This window comes from Pseudochaenichthys georgianus, chromosome 6, assembly GCF_902827115.2.
Source record: "Pseudochaenichthys georgianus chromosome 6, fPseGeo1.2, whole genome shotgun sequence".
In the NCBI taxonomy this organism is placed as follows: domain Eukaryota; kingdom Metazoa; phylum Chordata; class Actinopteri; order Perciformes; family Channichthyidae; genus Pseudochaenichthys; species Pseudochaenichthys georgianus.
In genome coordinates this window covers 24,600,032-24,620,524 of record NC_047508.1, presented here as the reverse complement: position 1 = coordinate 24,620,524, position 20,493 = coordinate 24,600,032, and the positions used below count along the sequence as shown (strand labels likewise).

The 20,493-nt window shown below is 40.6% G+C and overlaps 4 protein-coding genes across 6 annotated transcripts in view; 1 reads left to right on the top strand and 3 right to left on the bottom strand.

Moving 5' to 3' along the window:
* Positions 1-66: 66 nt before the first annotated feature.
* Positions 67-6,271, bottom strand: hprt1l (hypoxanthine phosphoribosyltransferase 1, like). The gene is made up of 9 exons (XM_034085165.2): positions 5,953-6,271; positions 5,567-5,673; positions 5,046-5,229; positions 3,098-3,163; positions 2,987-3,004; positions 2,792-2,874; positions 2,030-2,076; positions 1,304-1,380; positions 67-635 (listed from the first exon to the last, which is right to left on the bottom strand). The coding sequence occupies exons 1-9, from the start codon at positions 5,968-5,970 to the stop codon at positions 588-590; spliced, it is 648 nt and encodes a 215-aa protein (XP_033941056.1). The 5' UTR covers positions 5,971-6,271; the 3' UTR covers positions 67-587.
* Positions 6,272-6,850: 579 nt separating this feature from the next.
* Positions 6,851-12,884, bottom strand: psmd7 (proteasome 26S subunit, non-ATPase 7). Its single transcript, XM_034085583.1, has 8 exons — positions 12,732-12,884; positions 12,171-12,262; positions 10,062-10,154; positions 9,876-9,973; positions 9,675-9,755; positions 9,130-9,221; positions 8,132-8,330; positions 6,851-7,490 (listed from the first exon to the last, which is right to left on the bottom strand). The coding sequence occupies exons 1-8, from the start codon at positions 12,803-12,805 to the stop codon at positions 7,233-7,235; spliced, it is 987 nt and encodes a 328-aa protein (XP_033941474.1). The 5' UTR covers positions 12,806-12,884; the 3' UTR covers positions 6,851-7,232.
* LOC117448329 (dynein light chain roadblock-type 2-like) lies at positions 12,875-14,022 on the top strand. Its single transcript, XM_034085584.2, has 4 exons — positions 12,875-12,982; positions 13,254-13,329; positions 13,435-13,602; positions 13,742-14,022. The coding sequence occupies exons 1-4, from the start codon at positions 12,965-12,967 to the stop codon at positions 13,783-13,785; spliced, it is 306 nt and encodes a 101-aa protein (XP_033941475.1). The 5' UTR covers positions 12,875-12,964; the 3' UTR covers positions 13,786-14,022.
* An 824-nt stretch (positions 14,023-14,846) lies between these two features.
* The window catches only part of LOC117448211 (genetic suppressor element 1-like), a 47,307-nt gene continuing 41,660 nt past the window's right edge, over positions 14,847-20,493 (bottom strand). For all 3 annotated transcript variants that reach the window (XM_034085394.1, XM_034085396.1, XM_034085395.1), the window contains exons 8-16: positions 20,368-20,493; positions 19,681-20,282; positions 19,454-19,566; positions 19,082-19,361; positions 18,180-18,293; positions 17,587-17,967; positions 17,135-17,431; positions 16,637-16,740; positions 14,847-16,508 (exon numbers count right to left, since the gene is read on the bottom strand). The exon at positions 20,368-20,493 is cut by the window's right edge and continues 184 nt beyond it. In XM_034085394.1, coding sequence (XP_033941285.1) covers positions 16,371-16,508; positions 16,637-16,740; positions 17,135-17,431; positions 17,587-17,967; positions 18,180-18,293; positions 19,082-19,361; positions 19,454-19,566; positions 19,681-20,282; positions 20,368-20,493 — 2,155 coding nt within the window. In that variant the 3' untranslated portion in view covers positions 14,847-16,370. The remainder of the gene's footprint in view (positions 16,509-16,636; positions 16,741-17,134; positions 17,432-17,586; positions 17,968-18,179; positions 18,294-19,081; positions 19,362-19,453; positions 19,567-19,680; positions 20,283-20,367) is intronic.

Here is a 20,493-nt window from a genome sequence, read left to right as displayed (position 1 = left end):
GTTAAGTATTTTAACATAAATATAACTTCAGGGAAAAGTGAAAAAATACAATCTCAAAACTAAGAATCAAGGTTTCACAAGATTTGTATTGCTGTAAACAGGTCTTCGATGAAAGCATGAATAAAACATAACGTTATAGTAGGCCTACATTCCAAGTCAGTCATATTATGGCATAATGAGAGGAAATATCTGCATTATAAGTCAAAAAAACATTACAATTAATTGAAGGCTACTTACATTTGACTGACAGCTCACTTAACATAAAAGCAGTAATTAGCCTGAGATTTGTGACTTGAACAAATAAATTACATTCTTCTTTCTATCTCAAAGATAAGACAGCAGGCAGTCTATACACATGTAAATAAATAAATTAAAATTTAACAACCAAAATGTGTGTAGCAACTGATTCCATGTATTTTAATTAAGGGAGAAAAAAAGTTCTAAGTTATTTACAACCCACATGTCACATTTTGTGGATTTGTATGTAGAAAAATAAATAAGTTTCAAAACACAGCAAAGCTAATGATGGGCATCACAGTGGTCCTAGTCTTCATTGATATCAGCCATCGCCTCTCCAGCACTTCTGCTCACACTTTGTACTTCTCCTTGGCTTGATCATTCAGTATACAGATGTGCTGTGAACGGGTAAAATAAATCAGTGGACAGTGCATGTTTTTTCATTACATTCTCTGTACAGAAATCTCTTGGAATAAAACCACATTGTACATTTATATAATCTGTTCTATATTTAATATTCCACCTGTCATATATTTATGTATATATACATAATACCGTGTAAATTCAACATATATTTTCTACTTTCTTGTTTATTTCTAGTCTTTGAATTTTTATTGTACAATACCATGTCTTTTTTATGCTGCTACAACGCAAACATTTCCCAAATTGGGATCAATAAAGTACTATCTTATCTTATAGTTCATTATTTGGGTTTTTATTTTTAAAAAATTTGACTTTTTGTGCAGTTGCTAGATACAATTGAGGGCACGTCCTGTTTAATTTGTACTGCTTGAAATGTACTTTTTAAGATTTAAGATTTAAAAAACAATAATGATAAAGTGTTTGGTATCACTCCATCACAATACATTAAAAACATGCTTGATTTGAGCCAGCTGAAAATGGAAACTATTCTTTCAACAAAACAGTTAACTAGTTTTGCATTTTGAAACTGCAAATATATTATACTATGAGAATCAGTGAACAACTGTATACGATTAAATGATAGCATAGCATGGTTTATCTGTCCTCATACCCCTTCTAAAATCATCTACACCAGCAAACTTACACTGAGATCTCTGAAGTACTCATTGTAGTCCAAAGCATAGCCCACCAGAAAGGAATCTGGCACCTCAAAACCAATATCTGAAATAAAAATACAGACCATTACTACCACTGTGAGGCACATAAAAAAAACTGCTTATTTCAAGTGCAGTGGAAGTTAAACTCAACTCTACTCGCTGATCAAAAATGAGATGTGGAAACATTTACTGTGGTCTGAATCTCTGTGGCGAACTAATAGATGTTGGTCTTTTAATGTCTCTTTGAGGTCGTACTTAAGCTGTCACAGCTAGTGGGAAGTCAAAATGCTTACAGTCACAGCTGTTCTTAAGGGACAATCTTAAGGGGATTATACAACACAGACCTAAAAGCATTACATAATCAGAGATGGTGTGAGCACAGGGGGTTATCAGGAATGCATTAGTGCATAAGTGCCAGGCTCGGCTACATTTGGAGTACATTTTCCAGAAATAACTGTTAATCCTGCATGGAAAAAACACAGTTTCATTAAATAACACTTCTCCAGCTCTTCCAACAAACAAACAAACAAACAAACAAACATACAGCTCTGAAAAGAATGAAGAGACCACTGCAAAATTATCAGTTTCTCTGGTTTTACTATTTCTAGGTATGTGTCTTGATTTTTTCCAGAGCTGTTCATGTGAGCATAGCATGATCACTGCCATACAATACTAAAATCCATAGATAACTTGGTGCAAAGCGAGGCACTCACAGTCTGGTCTGTACCCTGAACTCCTCGGGGTCCTCTTCACCAGAAGGCTACAATTACAAACAAGGAAAATACAGGATATAAAAAACAAAGGCCTATCATGTTACATAAACAAGGTTCAGAATAGTCTCAGAAATATCCGTTTACTGTATTTTCACATAGACTTTAAGCTTTTGAAATATAATCCTTCAATTATTTCAGCACCACAATTACAATTTCATTCAGCGCTGTTGTTTTAGTGTGGCAGCAGAAATGTGAGCAGGAGACATTGCAAAGCCTCAGCAGGAAGAAGAACTATCTGCATGGCGTGATATCACAATGACTAAGTAGAATAATCGTTTTTTCAATGTTTGAACTGAGTAAACTTGCCATTTAAGAATTGTATTCATAGTTCAGATAATAACTGTTATTCAGCAGCATATTTGCTAAGTATAATTATAGGGTGAACATCAAATCAATTTAAATGAGCCTACCCATACACAGTAGATCAAACCAAGACAACTATCTTTTATGCAAGCATCATAGGAAACCCACATTACTTCAACACATTTCCTGTTTCAACCAGCTGTTGGGAATACATCAGAGAGATGGCCTCTACCTCTACAGTGCAGTTAAATTAGTGCGCCAGATTAACTCTTAAGCTGCTCCCTCCCTCCGTCACATTACATCTCTAATGCAGTCCTAAAGGAGAGTGTCCATTAGCTCTATAGACATGTTACAGTGCAGGTATACAACTTGGTCTGTAAAGTGTCTAACGGTGCCTACCTCACAACTTTAACCATCTTGGGATTGCATTCACTCAGCAGGGAGAGTAGCGTCTGCATGGTTCTTCCTGTCTCCACGATATCCTTTTTATAAAGCAGGACACACTAATTGGTTACATTAAGGTGGAGGCAAACACACACAAAAAAAATCCTCAGTATAGAGCCTCAATACAGAATAAAGAAGAAAAGGTATTACCTCGACAATCAAAACGTTCTGTGAGGGGAAAAAGGACAGTAGATAAGGTATACAATTATATAACGTGTGCAGTTGAGGTATTTCTGCCTGAAAAATAAACAGTAGACCAACCTTGCCTGAGAGGCTGGACAGCTCATCCCCTCCTATGACTTTGACACTGTTTGTTGACTTGTCGTTCTGGGGAATACAAAGCAAAAACGACAGATCCGACCCTTATTACATAAAAAGGCTGAACAATTCATCTTAATTAGGTTGACATTATTGTGGTGCTCCAGAAATATCACTTATTGTATTCTACAAGGGAAAAATATATATATTTGATACAGATTCAGACATTTACAAATGTGATCATTGTACACTGAACAAAAATATAAACGCAACACTTTTGTTTTTGCTCCCATTTTTCATGAGATGAACTCAAAGATCTAAAACATTTTCTATATACACAAAATAACCATTTCTCTCAAATATTGTTCACAAATCTGAAAAGATCTGTGATAGTGAGCACTTCTCCTTTGCCGAGATAATCCATCCCACCTCACAGGTGTGGCATATCAAGATGCTGATTAGACAGCATGATTATTGCACAGGTGTGCCTTAATAAAAGGCCACTCTGAAACGTGCAGTTTTTCTTTATTGGGGGGGTCTGGGGGGGGTCCGAAAACCAGTCAGTATCTGGTGTGACCACCATTTGCCTCACGCAGTGCAACACATCTCCTTCGCATAGAGTTGATCAGGTTGTTGATTGTGGCCTGTGGAATGTTGGTCCACTCCTCTTCAATGGCTGTGCGAAGTTGCTGGATATTGGCAGGAACTGGAACACGCCGTCGTATACGCCGATCCAGAGCATCCCAAACATGCTCAATGGGTGACATGTCCGGTGAGTATGCTGGCCATGCAAGAACTGGGATGTTTTCAGCCTCCAGGAATTGTGTACAGATCCTTGCAACATGGGGCCGTGCATTATCATGCTACAACATGAGGTGATGGTCGTGGATGAATGGCACAACAATGGGCCTCAGGATCTCGTCACGGTATCTCTGTGCATTCACAATGCCATCAATAAAATGCACCTGTGTTCGTCGTCCATAACATACGCCTGCCCATACCATAACCCCACCACCACCATGGGCCACTCGATTCACAACATTGACATCAGAAAACCGCTCACCCACACGACGCCACACACGCTGTCTGCCATCTGCCCTGAACAGTGAAAACCGGGATTCATCCGTGAAGAGAACACCTCTCCAACGTGCCAGACGCCATCGAATGTGAGCATTTGCGCACTCAAGTCGGTTACGATGATGAACCGGAGTCAGGTCGAGACCCCGATGAGGACGACGAGCATGCAGATGAGCTTCCCTGAGACGGTTTCTGACAGTTTGTGCAGAAATTCTTTGGTTATGCAAACCGATTGTTGCAGCAGCTGTCCGAGTGGCTGGTCTCAGACGATCTTGGAGGTGAACATGCTGGATGTGGAGGTCCTGGGCTGGTGTGGTTACACGTGGTCTGCGGTTGTGAGGCCGGTTGGATGTACTGCCAAATTCTCTGAAACGCCTTTGGAGACGGCTTATGGTAGAGAAATGAACATTCAATTCACGGGCAACAGCTCTGGTGGACATTCCTGCTGTCAGCATGCCAATTGCATGCCAGCCTAAGGCACACCTGTGCAATAATCATGCAGTCTAATCAGCATCTTGATATGCCACACCTGTGAGGTGGGATGGATTATCTCGGCAAAGGAGAAGTGCTCACTATCACAGATTTTTTCCGATTCGTGAACAATATTTGAGAGAAATGGTTATTTTGTGTATATAGAAAATGTTTTAGATCTTTTGAGTTCATCTCATGAAAAATGGGAGCAAAAACAAAAGTGTTGCATTTATATTTTTGTTCAGTGTAATTTGAGAGGGATGATAAAAAATGATCATTCCCTCCAATATAGTGAAATATATCACAATCGCTTTGAATACTGCAGAGGAGATTGTTTTCATTTGTAACTAACACCTCACATCAGAATTGGTTCTTGGTAATTAAATGAGCAGAGGCAGCTTACACAGTAACTCTTCACCCTGATGAAATCCACTGTCAAGGGGACTGATTTATCGCTGTTCTGGTTCAGGGCTTTGATGTAGTCCAGCAGGTCTGCGAAGAACTTGTATCCTCCTTTTAGCACACACAGAGCTACGATGTGATGTCCCCCCATGTCCTGGATAATATCCCGGGCTAGACGCTCTGTCCTGGGTGGAGTAGGTGGTAAACACAATAGAGTAAAGTCAGGGAGGGAGAGAAGGAAACAGTAAATACAAATTAAATGGTGACTGCAGTACAGTATTGGCCGAGGGGATATGCCTTACATGAAATTGCACTTAAACCTAATTGCCTACAATGCATTTCACAGCACTGCACTGGATTCAACCCCCACCTCCCAAATCCACACTCAAATGAGCTTCAGGATGTGGGCTACAGTGATTTGTCAAACAAATACAGTAAAGTGTACTTAGCACAAACCAGTATGTGTGTGTGTGTGTGTCAGAGAGTCTGACGACTTGACAGAAATATGACTTGTTTTATTACCTGTCCATGATGAGTCCATGGGGGATGATCACCTTTTCCAAATCGTTCTCATAATGTCTGGGGACGCAGAAATGTTCCAGATCATAGCCTTTCTCATCATCAGCGATCTGGAAGAGGAAGAAGCAGCCTCTTCAACAAAAACTGTTGGCACTGACAGATAACGTTTGATCACAGTGAAGCCTCTCGGCCACCTGTTTATCCCCGCACACACATGACTTACAATTTATGAGACATCAGACGCTCATGTGGCGGAGCGAAACACTTACAATAATGATAGCAAAGCTAATGCCACCTGCCGTCTATCAAACAGGCCTACGGTGCAGAACCACACCCTGACAATTAACAAGTTATCAAACAAACAAAAACCCCAAACTCAGCAGCCTCACCTCCAGGAACGAAGCCATGTTGCCGTGTTGTTCAGTCGCAGTGAAATGTGCGAGAAGTCATGCTCAGATCCTGAGAGAGAGGGAGGGAGGGAGGAGGGTTTATGGACTGGAGGAGGCACGAGCTGCTCTGCTCCTCGCCGACTGCTGCTGACCGTGCGCGAGCAGCACGCGGTGTCTCTCTGCCGGGGGGTTAAACCCGTTACGTCACAATCCAGTTTACCTTCACAATAATCTTATTTGCCAGACACAACCTGGGTTTACAATGCGTTATACTGGTCACCACTACAGCTGCTGCATGTCTGGGTAACTGTGGCAGCAGGGAGCTGTTTGGAGAAGCTGCAGATGACGCAGTTTTAAAAATATACCTGATGATGACAGATCCGCCTCCTCACTAAAAGCACTGCTCTCTGTGCAGCTGTGCTCTGCAGTATGTTTACTGTACTGCGTATATACCTTCCTATACATTGTAACCAGAATACACCAATAAACCTACCCCCGATTATATAACAATTCATTAAACTACCTATAAATATTAATATCGGCTATATATTCTTTTTTGTTGTGCTTCCTTTTATTATGGTGTACAACATAGTTGATGAAAGCCATTGCCCATTAGTTTAAGAGCTGTATTCCTATTAATAGGCTCCGTTCATTGCAGCTTTTTAATAGAACTAAATTACTTCTAATAATAATCTACAATTTGGCAATCAATTAGTTAATACTGCCATGGGGAACACACACCACCTTTGTTCACTGCTATTTGTGTTATAAATGGCCCTCTCTCCAAAACTCCAGGGTCAACTAAATCTGCCGGTACATCTGCCTACAGGGCCAGGCATGTGTTTTATTATACAACAATTAACCAATTGTTGAGAAAAACAGAAAAAAGATGTCAAACTGCCAAAAAAAAACCCACTCATTTTAATATGATCCCAATTTAATGAGTTATACAGAAACAAAACATTTTTTCCATCTTACAAAAAAAGCAATCCCAGGTGTTATATAAGATCAAGGTCATGGAAACTATGAAAACAGAATAAACATGTTCTCATAGTTCAAAACACCAAAGACGCAAACATCATCATCATCTCTGTACGATAATAACAGTCTTTATGAGTGCCACTTGTGAGCGGGAGGTCAAATCTCAAATGACACCATTCCCCATATAGAGTCCTACTTTTAGCCTGAGACCCAAATACAGAGCTGTGACTGGGCAGAAAGTAGAGCACATCCAGGTGAAGGCGGCATGATTTGAGAGGAGACCGTAACAAGGAGAACACTCATTTCTTCTTCTTCTCATCTTTCTTGCCAGCATCAGCCTTCTCCTTGTCTTTGTCCTTATCATCCTTTTTCTCTTTGTCGTCTTTCTTCTCTTTCTTGCCTTCCTCCTTCTCCTGTCCTTCTTTCTTTTCTGCGTCTCGGTTGGAAATCTTGTTGTTGATCAGGTTGTGAAGAGCCACCACTGAGCGTATGAGCGAGGCCAGGTAGACCACCAGCATCTGGTCGTTGGTCTTAAGGTAGAAGGCTTTAGTGAACTCCTGCAAAGACAGAAACATGATTTTAAGCATCACAAAATGTTGTCTTAAGCATGACAACAACCCATATCATTTTCATATGATATGACATGAACAATAATCTGTGGCTAAATAATATTGGCAGCTTTTTTATGATGCAATTTTACAAAAGCATACAAAAAAAAAAAATCACCAAAAAAGGGTTAAAGAGTGTTAAAACACAAATCTGGATACATATTTAGATATGAAACAAGCAGGTATTTTTGAACTACTACATAAAGCGTACTCGAGCACTGTCTGCTCTTTAAATCTGACCAAGTCTGCCCTCCAGTGGATAAATGAGAAGCTGCTGCTCAGTTAGAGATGTAAGCCAATAGGCTACTTTGGTTTTCTTACCTACATCTCTATGGTTCAGTGAATTATTTCCAAATGCTGTTGTTTTTAATAACATAATGTTTTAATTAAACTTATAACAATGAGTAATTGCTGCAGTTTAAATTCAGTGTAAAAACCCAGCTCTCCCATTTGCACATAATGAAAAAAAACTAAATAAGATATTGCCTACATTTAAGAGAAAGTACTACCATTAAAAAGACACCAATTTTCCTTTAATCATTACTGTACATAGATACAAATCAATTGCCCCTCATATACAAACAACTTACCAGTAGATTAACGTCTGGCAGCAGGTTGAAGACATCCTGCAGCTGATAGATGATCTGGTGGTTGATGGGAAGTTTTCCTGCCGTCACTCTCTCCAGGTATGAGCGGATTTCCAACAGCTTGGAGTTGAGTCCCTTCAGGCCATGAACCTGATTAGTAATGCGTTGCGACAGGGTGCCCACAGTGGTATCCTTGATATCTCTGTATAGGGTATAAGATGAGACGGGGGTGTCAAACTCAAATACAAAGTGGGCCAAAATTAAAAGATCGGTAGAAGTCGAGGGCTGGACTGGTTCAATGTTTATTGCAAAACTTACTGAAATGAACTTATTGCACATATTAAACCTGGAACTAACAATGCTTAAATTATTGCCTATAAAAACAACATTAAATAATTAGTTGCATTCATTTCTTATGGCTCCATCTGCAGCTTTTTGGAGACATTTCTTATGATTACATTTTTCCACAGGCCAACAACAGCTTCAAAAAAACAATTTCCCTCAAAGAAAAAACCAAACATGCCCTGTTGTCGCAAGAAACAAAGTGCAGAAGGAAACATCCATTGAAACTCAGTTTGCTGCTCTGTGATGCTAGTTCAAGCCAGATACTTGGCATCTCATCTTGGGTGCAAGTTCATCAATGTTTGGGGTCAGACTCAGAGCTGAGGAAACCCTCAGGGTTGAGTGAAGGTGTGCGTGCAATATACCGGCGGGCCAGATCTAATAGTAAATAAAAATTGTCATGCGGGCCGAAATTAAATCCACCAAGGGCCTGATTTGGCCCCTGGGCCTCGAGTTTGACACATGTGAGATGAGAAGGGAATGGGTGTGAAATTAAATGGCTTAACATGGTTTGCCAGTAGTCTTTATCTGTTGATCATTTCCATCTAAATGTATTGGCACTTTTGTTGATTTTATTAAATAATAAGCATAGTTTATGTATGATTTATACACCGTAATGTGATAATAACAATTATTTATTTATTTTAATCAAAAGTTACCTGAGCAGATGCTCCACACCCACTTCTTCCGCTTCCTCGGCTCCAATCTCACTGGTGACGTGTTCAAATGTCTTGGATGTTGGTGTGCCATCCTAAAAATAGTAAAGCACAACAATGGAAAATCATAACTCTAAGTTCGACCAAAGTTTGTTTGAATAGTAAGCAAGTTAAAATAGTTGTAATGTCGTAGTGCAGTGTTTGAAACCACACAAATAGGATGATACAAGTGCAATATAGACTTTCACCTTTAACTGGGAAAACGTTCGAACACCTCAAAAAAAAATATTAAAAAATAATGCTCTTTTAAAGGTCTTCTAATTCAGTGTAGTTTGACATTTACCTTGTGGAAAGGTTAAATATAAAGAGCTGTTATAAAACGTATTCAACGAAAATCACCAGACTTGTGTCAGGAAAATGCATCAACACTAAACTCACAAATGGAAATGTATTCATTATTATTTAATTCAATAGATCAATGCTCAGCCTAAACCCTTTTGAAACCACTCCTATTTAATCTCCTTCAATGCATTCCATGATTCACTTACGTCATGTATTTCCTCCACAGAGATGTATGCTTCTGTGGGTAGACCAAGGTCTTTTGGCTTCACGTCTATAATGACTAAGACCTGATGGAATAAAAGACAAATATACAAGTGACTTATACCGCATCAGAAAAAGAGAGAGGGGCAAGGTGATATCACAACACATTCACATCAAGCAGAGGCTAAATGTAAGCTGTTACTTACCGAATTGGTACAGTACTGCTTGATGAGCTCGTTAATGGCAATGTCATTCTTATGTAACTTGGGTCCTGTGTGGTACCATCCGACTATTCTTTCTCTGGCTGAAAACAAGGAAAGGAAGGACGCTAGTACAAAATAATCAGGGTCACCATCATTAAACAAAAGCAGATAACATAGACAGTGCCTTACCATTAACTTTTTTGAACATGCCATACATGTTCTCCAAGTAGTCATGATCCAGGAACCACACAGAGTCATCCCTGTCATCCTCGTCAAAAGGCACTGCAAAGGAACATTGACAATGAGTTAAAGAATTGATTTGCGTTCCGCTTTCAGAATAATTGTATTTAATATTGAGCTTTAGCCGGTTTAAGTTCACAGTCAAATGCATATTCAAATATGTTCAAGTAGCCCTCTCAAAATATTGTACACATAATCAACCAATGACAGCATGTGGTTAATGTTTGCTGTCAATTTGGAGGGAGATTTGTAAGATATTATAAATTCTAATATGGAGTTCCTTGGATTAGGAATAGTGTTGCACGGTGTACCGATACTTGAAAGGTACCGCGATACCCTGCCGTTAAAAACGGTACGATTCCTCCGTTTCATTAGTATCGGTACTTTAAGAATGACGGGGAAAAGCACTCCCGTGAAAAAGCGCCGTTTTAATAAGAGCCGTGTGTGTTCAGCGCTCTGCTTCCACTCCCTGCTCTGCAGCCGTGCCTGCAGTCCCGCTCCTCTCAAGCTCGTTCTAAGTCCCTCCCCTCTCTCGTGCACGCGGCCACGCGCTAGCTGCCAGAGCATGTGAGAAAACGAGAAGCATGGCTGCAAGTGGGAGTGCAACTGCCGCTGCGCCTCGGCTTGTTGACAAAAAAGACGCCAGAAGTCTGTGAACGGGCCGTTCAGGTGTTCAGAGCAGAGCTCCCTGTGGGAGCGGCAGAGCGTGATGTGCACTGAAAAGTTTTTCTGTCGCAATATTATCGTTGAGCAAACTAGCATCACTATCTGCTAACATTAGCTTTAGCCTTCGTTTTCTATTAGTTTTTTTCATAGGCTATAAACGGAGGTGGTATAAGTATATATATTGTACTTGAGTAAAAGTAGAAGTACCCGGGTCTTGTACTTGAGTTAAAGTAGAAGTACCAGAATGTAGGAACAATCCTGCAATCAAAATGTTCCTCAAATAAAAGTACAAAAGTATTATCATCAAAATATAGTTAAAGTAGCGACAGTAAAAGTATAAGTACTCAGGTCTTGTACTAGAAGCACCAGAGTGTAGGAATACTCTGTTACAGTAAAAGTATTGCATTCAAAATGTTCCTCAAGTAAAAGTATTAAAGTAGCGACAGTAAAAGTAGTCATTGTGCAGATTGGTCCATTTCAGAATAATATATATGATGTGTTTTATAATGATTGATCATGAAAGTGTTCTCAAAGCTGGTAAAGGTGCAGCTAGTTTGAATCTTGTGGATTTACTCCAGGTGGAACTAAAGTCTGATTTAACACTTGATTATATTTCACATCATTCATCCACATCTGTGAAGTAACTAAAGGGATTAATACATGTAGTGGAGTAAAAGTACACCATGTACCTCTGAACTGTAGTGGATTAGAAGTACAAAGTAGCAAAATAAACATTGAAATACTTAAATAAAGTACAAGTATCTCAAAATTGTACCCAAGTAGTACTTGAGCTTATGAACTTAGTTACTTTACACCAGTGGCTATAAAGATAGAAAGACTAAGCCTTGCACAGAGGCATGAAAATACATTTTCAAAATGCTCAACAGTGCTGCCAAAATGTTAAACTCACTGCTACACAATTAAAATACATGCTTTTATATATATTTATATTAGATGTGACTCTTTGGCGTTTCTGTTCTTAGTAACACTGCTGCTTTAGTTGTTCTGACTGCTAAAATCATCTGTTATTCCTAATTTTAAAGCCGATATTCCGTGTTTCCCTTTTTTTAAGAAAAGTATCGAAAAAGAATCGGAATCGCAATTCTTGACTTGGTATCGGTATCGAAACCAAAATGTTGGTATCGTGACAACACTAATTAGGAATGAGGAAAACACGTTGTTCCCAGAACGCTGGGGGTTTAGCAGGCACAGAGTCAAAAGAAAGATACTATACTGTTAAAGTTGTTAAGTTATAAGTGAGTCTTTGAGCGATTGTATCATACTAGGGAATACAAGGTAGAAAACCTCTGCCTCATTGTTCTTTGAGTATTACTCTTATGTATTGAATAAGATTCTCCCAAGCTGTCTAAATGCTGTCAAAATGTCACTCACCTGCAAAACTGTTTGAGACGTCAAGAACTTTTTTATGCCATGATCCCAGAAGGACACCAACCACTCGTTTCTGGTTTCCAACCTTTCCTATCCTGTAAATGAATGTGTAAGATGTGTCAAAACAGAAAACATTATCTTGTTAGTTTATCACAGTTTGTCAGAAGTAAACGCCATGACTCATGAACATAGGGTGAGCCGTTAGCTTGGGAGCTAGTCTAAGCTAAGCTAATGTCCATATCTTCATGTTATCATCGCTTAATGAATGAATGACAAAATAATACCATTACTGTGAATGTATTAGCAGGTTAGCCTACTTACAAATCATATCTTATTATAAGACCATTTATCAATATAACACATATTATGCTCCAACAACAACTATGGGACAAACTGAACACATTTCCCTTAGCTAGCTAGCTTGGTCATGTCTGCATTCACTCTCAATGGCGCTCTGACTCAGCAGGGCTAGCATTAGCTTAGCCTAGCAGCAACGTTAGGCTTTTGGACTTTTTAACTAGCAAACTGTGTAAAGGATAATAGACCAGTCTTGAAATTACTGACCTGTTAAAATGATCGACCACACTGAGCAACACCAAGGGGTGAACGACAACATTTTCCACCGCTAGCTCCGGCATTTTAGCAGTGAAGATAAACAGCTCGCACCAGCCGATCTCAACACAATGACGGCTACTCTACACTTCCGCCAAGCCTGTGACGCAACTTCCGTTTCTCTTGGCAACAGAGAGACACAGAGAAAAGGCAGGAGAGTTTTCATTTCTCAGATCACAGACAAAATGGCAGGAACTGAGCACGTAAGTTAATTTTGTTAAGTGTGTGAGTTGTTTTCTTAACCTTACGTAACGTATTATGGTTAATTTTAACCTTGGATAAACAAAAACACCAACATTGTTTCAATTATACCATCTGTAATCATAGATTGTATGGCCGTAATGTCACTAAAATCACCTCACTGGCATTATATTTAACTTGCTAACTAACTTCACTGAAATAAAAATCAAACATTCTACTTCAGTAGGTGTTTTTTTAATTAAATATTTTTCTTACTTTCATTCTGTCCTGCAGGCTAACGTTGAGGATACACTCAAAAGGATCGAAGCCCATAAAGGTGTGATTGGAACAATAGTTGTCAATACAGAAGGTAAACCAGAACGCAATATAAATCTGCAGCCAAACTGTTTACTCTGGTGCAAAAGGTTAACAATGCTGTTTGACTCTAAAGGTTGTTAATGTTTGATCTTTTCAGGTATTCCCATCAGAACAACATTAGATAACTCCACAACTGTTCAGTATGCAGGACTTCTTCGCCACCTCGCGATGATGGCCAGGAGCACAGTGAGGGACATCGACCCTCAGAATGACCTCACCTTCCTCCGCATCCGCTCCAAGAAACATGAGATCTTGGTTGCACCAGGTGAGTTTGGAGCAGATAGGTTTTGTTGACGTAATGATGGCTACTGAAACAAAAATGTATTATCAACTCAAATAAAGGTTGTTACTTAGGAGCCGCTCTGCTGTATTAACAATATTTGTTTCCTTTTATGTTTCGGCAGAGAACGACTTCCTGCTGATAGTCATCCAGAACCCATCTGAATAGCTTCTGGACATTCCCATGATAGTCAGCCTTTGGTTTATCACATGATGCCGATTTATCCAAGCTAAAATATATTTTACCACTGTGTTATGTTGCCCCATATACTGCATGATCGTTCCTTTTGTACTTTAAGTGGCCTTAATGTACAGGTTGCACTGTTCGTTTACCTCATCTATTTCTTTCATTTCTGTGTTAATATTGAATAAGTCTGTGAAATAAAGCTGCTTGTGATGTACATAGCTTACTGGGTCATGCCTGTTCATTTTGATGGGTGACATATCCTATATACTATGTCAAATAGGTCCATACAGGTGCTTCACACAATTAAGAAATGTACTATATTGTACACAAAATCCAAAAGGACAAGATGACTAGAGGAACATGTACTGTACTTTAAAGGAAATAGTATTGGGCCCCAGGAGCTTAAGTCACAAATACTGCTTTGTCGACTGAGCATACTTGTGACTGGAACTGAATAGGAAGAATCGGCATTTAACTCATCATCACATGCCTGAATGCTTGACCCAGTTTGTAGTTAACAAAGCTCTTCGGTATGGGTTACATTTATTTGTGTCCAATTTTCTTCTTTGAGGAAAGGGTCCCAAGAAATCAACCAAAAAATGATTGTAACTAATCACTTGTCTCCTTCTATAGCTTTACCTACGCCTGAATAGATTTGTTCTTGGCCCTGGTAATTGAAAAAGCCTTGGGCTGGTACAGATCCTTTAGTTTGCAAAGTAATAGCTGTGATGGAGTAAAATATACAATGTTGACCATTGCAATGTTGTAGATTAATAAAGTAGTATAACATGGGAAACCTAACTTACGGTAAAAGTATAACATTATAGATTAGAGTTTAATTGATAATTTTTTTCAGTGGTGGAAAATGTGTTTCTTAGGAAATGTAGTAGAAATGTAAGGTAACTTAAAAATGGAATAGCTCAAGATGAAAATACCTCAAAATTGTAATTATGTAACTGTACTTTCGAGCAATGCTTTTATACTTGTTTTGCATAGGAACTGAACACTTCATCTCCCCAGAGAAATGCCAATGACTTATAAAATACATTTTACAAATATTTTATTGTAAATTTCCATCAGAATGTACAGCAATTTATGTTAATAAATAATTCATCACAATTATACAGCCCAAATAATACATTACATAACTGATTGAAACAAATATGCAGGATTTCACAGCAGGTGACGCAGGCGGGTCAGGAGATTTTTGGGAGATTGCTACTATAGCTTGTGCTTGTAGGAATGGGCTCCTGGGATTCCAATTTTCAGATAGGAAGGAAAGGGCCAGCTTGTTTTACCTGGCTTAAACAAAAATAAATCTCATAGAAAAAGAAATTAAATGTTATGCTTTTTGTTACAAACAGACGGTTATCAGTTTTAACATTACTGAAATGGAACTCAATCATTTGGCATTTAAGTAATTAAACAGTTTTTCAGATAATGCCACAAGAACTTCAGATAAGGGAAACAATTCAAAAGTTGGACAGTATGTTTATAAATACAGTATTTTCTCTCAGTGCCAATTATTATGAACATTTGTAGAATATTGCAAAAGACCTTTGATAATATCAACTCTTCAAGTTTAATTGACATCTCTAACCGTGTGGTGGGACAGACTCTTGGTTGAACCAGAATCTTGGTGTGAATAAAACTCACATTTGCCACGTTGTCGTCCAACGCCCAGTGCATGAAGGCTAACCCTCAAACCTTTTGACATCACATACAATTTTTCAAATACAACTGCCATAACATCCTTCTTTTCTAAACATTTTTTTATTCTGACCAGCAGCACTTTAAACAAAACATATGGCTTCCCACAAGAAATGGTTAAAACAGTAAAACATATGAAAATTCTTCCTCTACCACAATTTTTACCAATGGAAAATTTATTAAAACTTCAAAAAACTTCAATGATACCATTTTCCATTATATAGATTCTATCTTTTAGCAGTTTTCTATCCTCTGCAGAAGCTTTACCAGCACACACCCGTTAGATACGGTGCCAATAGAGGCTAAAATATTTTACCACACAGGACGATCAAGTATTTCCTCCAATTTCACTTCAAGTGCATCCTATCAAGTTTAAGGCCTGAGGTGTGCTTTGATTCCTTCACCAAGTGACCGCTGCACGCTTACTCTCTTCTCATTGCTGTCCAGAGAGGCTACAGATTTGTGACGAGTGATACATCTCATTAGTGTAAATCAATACATTTTATGCAAAAATTGATGTGAGCTAAATGGTGGAGAGTCAATCTGGGACTAGTGGGAGTGGTTAGCGTTACTCTGGCGAAGATGCTGTTTCACCTACACAGTGTTGTTACAATCCATAGGCAGAATGAGGGAGAGCGAGAACGCCCACACCATATGGCCACCATGGTTTACGGTTACCGTGGCAACATGGCAGGTAATCAGTTCGATAATAGAACTGATTGGCCAGCAGGGGTAACAAGACAAGGATTGTCTCTTTCAAGTGCTTCAAGTGCAGAGAGTGGTCTGGCTCTAGTCTTGTTCCTGTTACTGTTCCTTCGCTGTCAGAGGTGTGTCTGTCAGGGAGTGTGTGTCAGAGGTCACCTCTGCGTGTGCCCGTTCACTTGCCCTCTGCCCCAGTGAATGTTAGGTAGCGTCAAACACCGCCTGAAGTGCTCCAGCTGGGCCTGCAGTCTCTCCCTCTCCTCTCGCACTTTCTGCCTCTGACTCACCAGCTCCTGACAAAGGAAGAACGGATACAATTATCAAAAACCAAACATGTTCTGCACTGAGCAGCATCACTTAAAAACAGTATGCACATTATAAAAAAGAATGCACATAAATCTGCATGTGTACGGAAACTTACCCCCATATTGAGAGAGAGCTGCTCTGCAGTTCTGGTCAGATTGTAATTCTGTGCTTCAAGTCTCTTACACTGACTGTGAAGAATCTGCCTCTCTATGCTCCATTCTGTACAGAGAGAAACACAGAAATTAGGGGAAATTGCATCCATTCTAATACCTTTCTCACACAATGGTCTAACAATATATTGGAGTCCAACCCAAGAAGTGGACCGTAGGATAAATCGGGGCTACTAACAAAAAACATTTGGCCCCTACAAAAACATACTTTTTTAATTGCTGCATCTAAACTTCGGCATGGTTTTTTAAATATACTGTACTAAAAGCAGTTCAAATGCAAGGCTTATCTGATAACATCCAATAATAATCATTGATAATGCTTCAAAACAGGAAATATGTTTAAGAGACTTTAAGAGACATTTTGTGTAATTAAGATGCTTCTGAGTGTAGAATGAGACAAATGTTGGTCAACATTAAAAAAAACTGACTGGAAATGGACTCACCATCCGTATACTCCTGGTAGGCCTCAAACACGGCTTCGATACCCTGCCACTTCCTGGGCGCTTCTTCCATCTCCTCTTCCTCCTCTTCCTCCTCCTGACCAGACTCTTCCTCACCCTCATCAGACAGGTTTTCCCGCGGCACAGGAAGTTCTCCGCTGGCTACAAGGGAATGGAAATGATGGCCGTTGACATGTGAATGCTGAGGGGCGAGGTGAGATGAACTTTTCAGCTGAGAGATGCTGTGAGGCAACAAGCGGTCCGTCTTCATGCCAGCTTCAGGGACACAATTTGAGACTCCTTAGAAGAAATAAGAGAGAGAAGAGTGTGGTTATAAAATATGCATTTCTACTGCTGGTGTGTTACATGTGAACACCACTAGGTGGCAGAACATTGTCATTTTTAAATTCACAATCGAGCATGATGGTAATGCACCTCTGGAGTAAGTGGCTAACCTTTGTTCTGCAGTGTGTTGTGTGTGGACTGCAGCACAGCCTGGTGGAAGTGCTGAGCGAAGCCCTCTGGTGTGAACCTCTCCCAGGGCCTACTCCGTCCATTCGGCCCAGGATTTGGCTCCTTTTTCTGTGGAGAAGCCACAACGCCATTCTGGAGGCCCTGGAGGTTCCTGTTTGGCTGAGTCTCCATAAATTCACGTTTTACATGATGGGGGGCCAAGGCTGGAGGGATGCGGGCCACGTGGGAGTCCGAAGAGGGTTTGAATGTGTCGTTATGGGGGGGATGTTTGGGTTTGTGTAAATAGGGAGGGGAAGGGCTGGGAGAGTCTGGGTAATGATGTCCATTTGATTGGCTAGGCAGGGGGGCTGATGAGGAGTCACCTAAAAACAAATGTTACACTTTCCTTAGAAAAAGTATAAAGCGTTAAACATAAACGTGCATATAATTGTGTGTGCGTGCGTGTGTGTGTGTGTGTGTGTGTGTGTGTGTGTGTGTATGTGTGTGTGTGTGTGTGTGTGTGTGTGTGTGTGTGTGTGTGTGTGTGTGTGTGTGTGTCTGTGTGTGTGTGTGTGTGTGCTTATGTGTCTCTCACCATTGGAGGGAACAGGGGGACTGCTACACGGAGGTAAAGGATTATATCTGAGCGTGTCTAATGTCACAGTCTTCTTCTGAATGGCACTCAGCAGCTCCTCTGTCCTCTCCTTATCTGCAGAGAAAAGACAGAATGAGAACGCCTGTCATTCATATTTTAAAATATGGCTTAAAATATTGACTGGCACAAGGAAACTGATGGTTGTAGCTCAGCAAATGGGTCACTCAAGGTAAGGTCCAACACCATCACAGACAGACTTTGGCCACCACACACATTATATAAAAGCTCATCCTTTTCAAGAAAAAAAAGAGTTAAAAATATAAATTATATCAGGGTCTTTTGGCAGAGGAGCAGATGTAGCAATGTTGACAGATAAGACATTGGTAACAGGAAATTAAATCAAAGATTGACAGGAAATGCAAATGAGCTGCTAAATATGCAACAGTGTCCCTCTAAGGAAGTAATGAACAGTGATTATAAAAAAAACTGAGTTTGCCCTGCAAACAGTATTTTAAAACATTGACTTGATTTCTGTATTGTGATTTCTTTAAAGTGATTTCCATGCTGTTTCAATAACTGGGTAAAACAAAATATATAAAACTAGTTGAACGTAGTGTTTGCTGCAAGGAAATCGTGACATGGCGTATGATACAATAATTATATCTGGTACTAATATTGAATGCATTTGACATATTAAATCTTTCAAAATATTTAAATTTGCTCAATTCCCTAATTTGCTAAATATAACATCCTCTCAAGATGCTTCCTAACGGTTTCTTCTTCTCACCCCTCCAAAATCCTCAGTAAACTGTGAGTCTTATTTTCCACGGGGAACCTCCAGATCAACTGTGAAGAAAGCAAAGTAGCACGTAGGCTGTGTGTGATGCTGAACAGGTTTTTACCTCTCCTCTGCTGTGGGCTGACATGGGAAAGGTTGAACATATGGAGGAAGTCTTTTTTCTCATGCAGTTCGGGGGTGCTGTCCATCTGCTCGGCAGAATACGGTGTGGTTAGGGAAGGTGTAGGTGTTGAAGGTGAAGTGGCCTTCCTCTTGCCCCGCACGGTCGGCGGAGAGAGGCTGCGCTCCCTCATCATCCTCCTTCTCTTCCTCCTCTTCCGTGCCAGAATCTCATCGCGATCGGCCAGTGTGGTCAGACCGCACACACGTAGAAAATCCACTTTCTTTGGAGAGAGACATTTGGGCAGGTGAATATCGCTCTAACAAACATTTTAAAACCTTCAATGTATATAAGAAGCATATGATATTCTTGCACCTCAGAGGATGCATCCAGTTTGAGTGGGGGCTGTTTTGTCACTCTCCTCAGATGGGCTTTCACCTCCTCCTCGTCACTCTCATCATATGATTCGTCCTGGTCATAGTAAAAACCTGGTGAAGGAACAGCAAGAGACAAATTAAGGAGAGAAGGACATCATCTCTTCTGCCTACTACCCCCTCTGCTGTAATTCCCCTCTCTTTCCACCTCTTCATCGCTGTGCTCACCTCCTTCTCTGGCCTCCTTCCTCCTCTTCTCCTCCATGTCCAGTTTGCTAAGCAGCCGGCGGTGCTGCTGCAGAACCTCGTCATACACCAGCATGCTGTCAGGCGGCTGACTCTGTCGCTCCCTCGGAGACGAGGCCTGACTCCGACCCACCGGGTCGGGGCAGGTACCCTGAACTGTGGGAGAGGCACAGGCTCTCTGGTGGAGGTTACTCATGTGATGCCGCTGATAGAGGCTCTGGATGGCTCTGTCTTGCTCTGCCTTGTTCCAGGAACCTGCTTCTTGTAAACTGGCTCCCCTTAATGAGGTGTACCTCTCTGTGCCCTCCCCTCTCCTCCTGCCTCCCTCCTCCAGCTTCTCCCCCCAGCTCAGAGGTGGCCTGTCGACTCTCGTCAGTCCTGGAGGCGGCCTACTAGGCGGTGTAGCAGGGTTGAGTTTTCTGCGGGAGTCTGCGGGGGTGTCGACAAGCGAAGCTGGGTTCCACAGTGTAGTCGGAGGGGCAGGGGCATGATGGTGACCTTTGGGGGAGATGAGGGGAGGAGGAGCGCCGAGGCAGGGAGGTGCGTCTTTGTTGCCTGAATGGTTGTGATGGACTGAATTGGTTCTGTTAAGGAAAATAAAAACAAAGTTAACGTCTCACCACACTGAGTGACATTGCAGACATAAATAATCATTTTCTGTGTTTTCACCTGTGACTGTCTCTCCTCAGCTCCACCCCTTTCCCGGGGGACCTGAGGCCCTGCTCCAGCGGACCCTCCCTCTCCTGCCCTTGCCCTCGTTGCCTTGATAACCATGCAGCCTCACTGGCCCTCTGA

What these genes read in the sequence shown, in the direction of transcription:
- hprt1l (XM_034085165.2), bottom strand. An exon ending in TCAGGGTGAAGAGTTACTGT is followed by an intron (nt 3,164 to 5,045) that starts GTAAGCTGCCTC and finishes TGTATTCCCCAG; the next exon opens with AACGACAAGTCAACAAACAG. An exon ending in AGTACTTCAGAGATCTCAGT is followed by an intron (nt 636 to 1,303) that starts GTAAGTTTGCTG and finishes ACCCGTTCACAG; the next exon opens with CACATCTGTATACTGAATGA.
- psmd7 (XM_034085583.1), bottom strand. Translation starts at nt 12,805, where the DNA reads ATGCCGGAGCTAGCGGTGGAAAATGTTGTCGTTCACCCCTTGGTGTTG. An exon ending in CGTCTCAAACAGTTTTGCAG is followed by an intron (nt 10,155 to 12,170) that starts GTGAGTGACATT and finishes GTTCCTTTGCAG; the next exon opens with TGCCTTTTGACGAGGATGAC. An exon ending in TGCCAGACGTTAATCTACTG is followed by an intron (nt 7,491 to 8,131) that starts GTAAGTTGTTTG and finishes CTGTCTTTGCAG; the next exon opens with GAGTTCACTAAAGCCTTCTA.
- LOC117448329 (XM_034085584.2), top strand. An exon ending in AATAGTTGTCAATACAGAAG is followed by an intron (nt 13,330 to 13,434) that starts GTAAACCAGAAC and finishes TGATCTTTTCAG; the next exon opens with GTATTCCCATCAGAACAACA. An exon ending in TGAGATCTTGGTTGCACCAG is followed by an intron (nt 13,603 to 13,741) that starts GTGAGTTTGGAG and finishes ATGTTTCGGCAG; the next exon opens with AGAACGACTTCCTGCTGATA.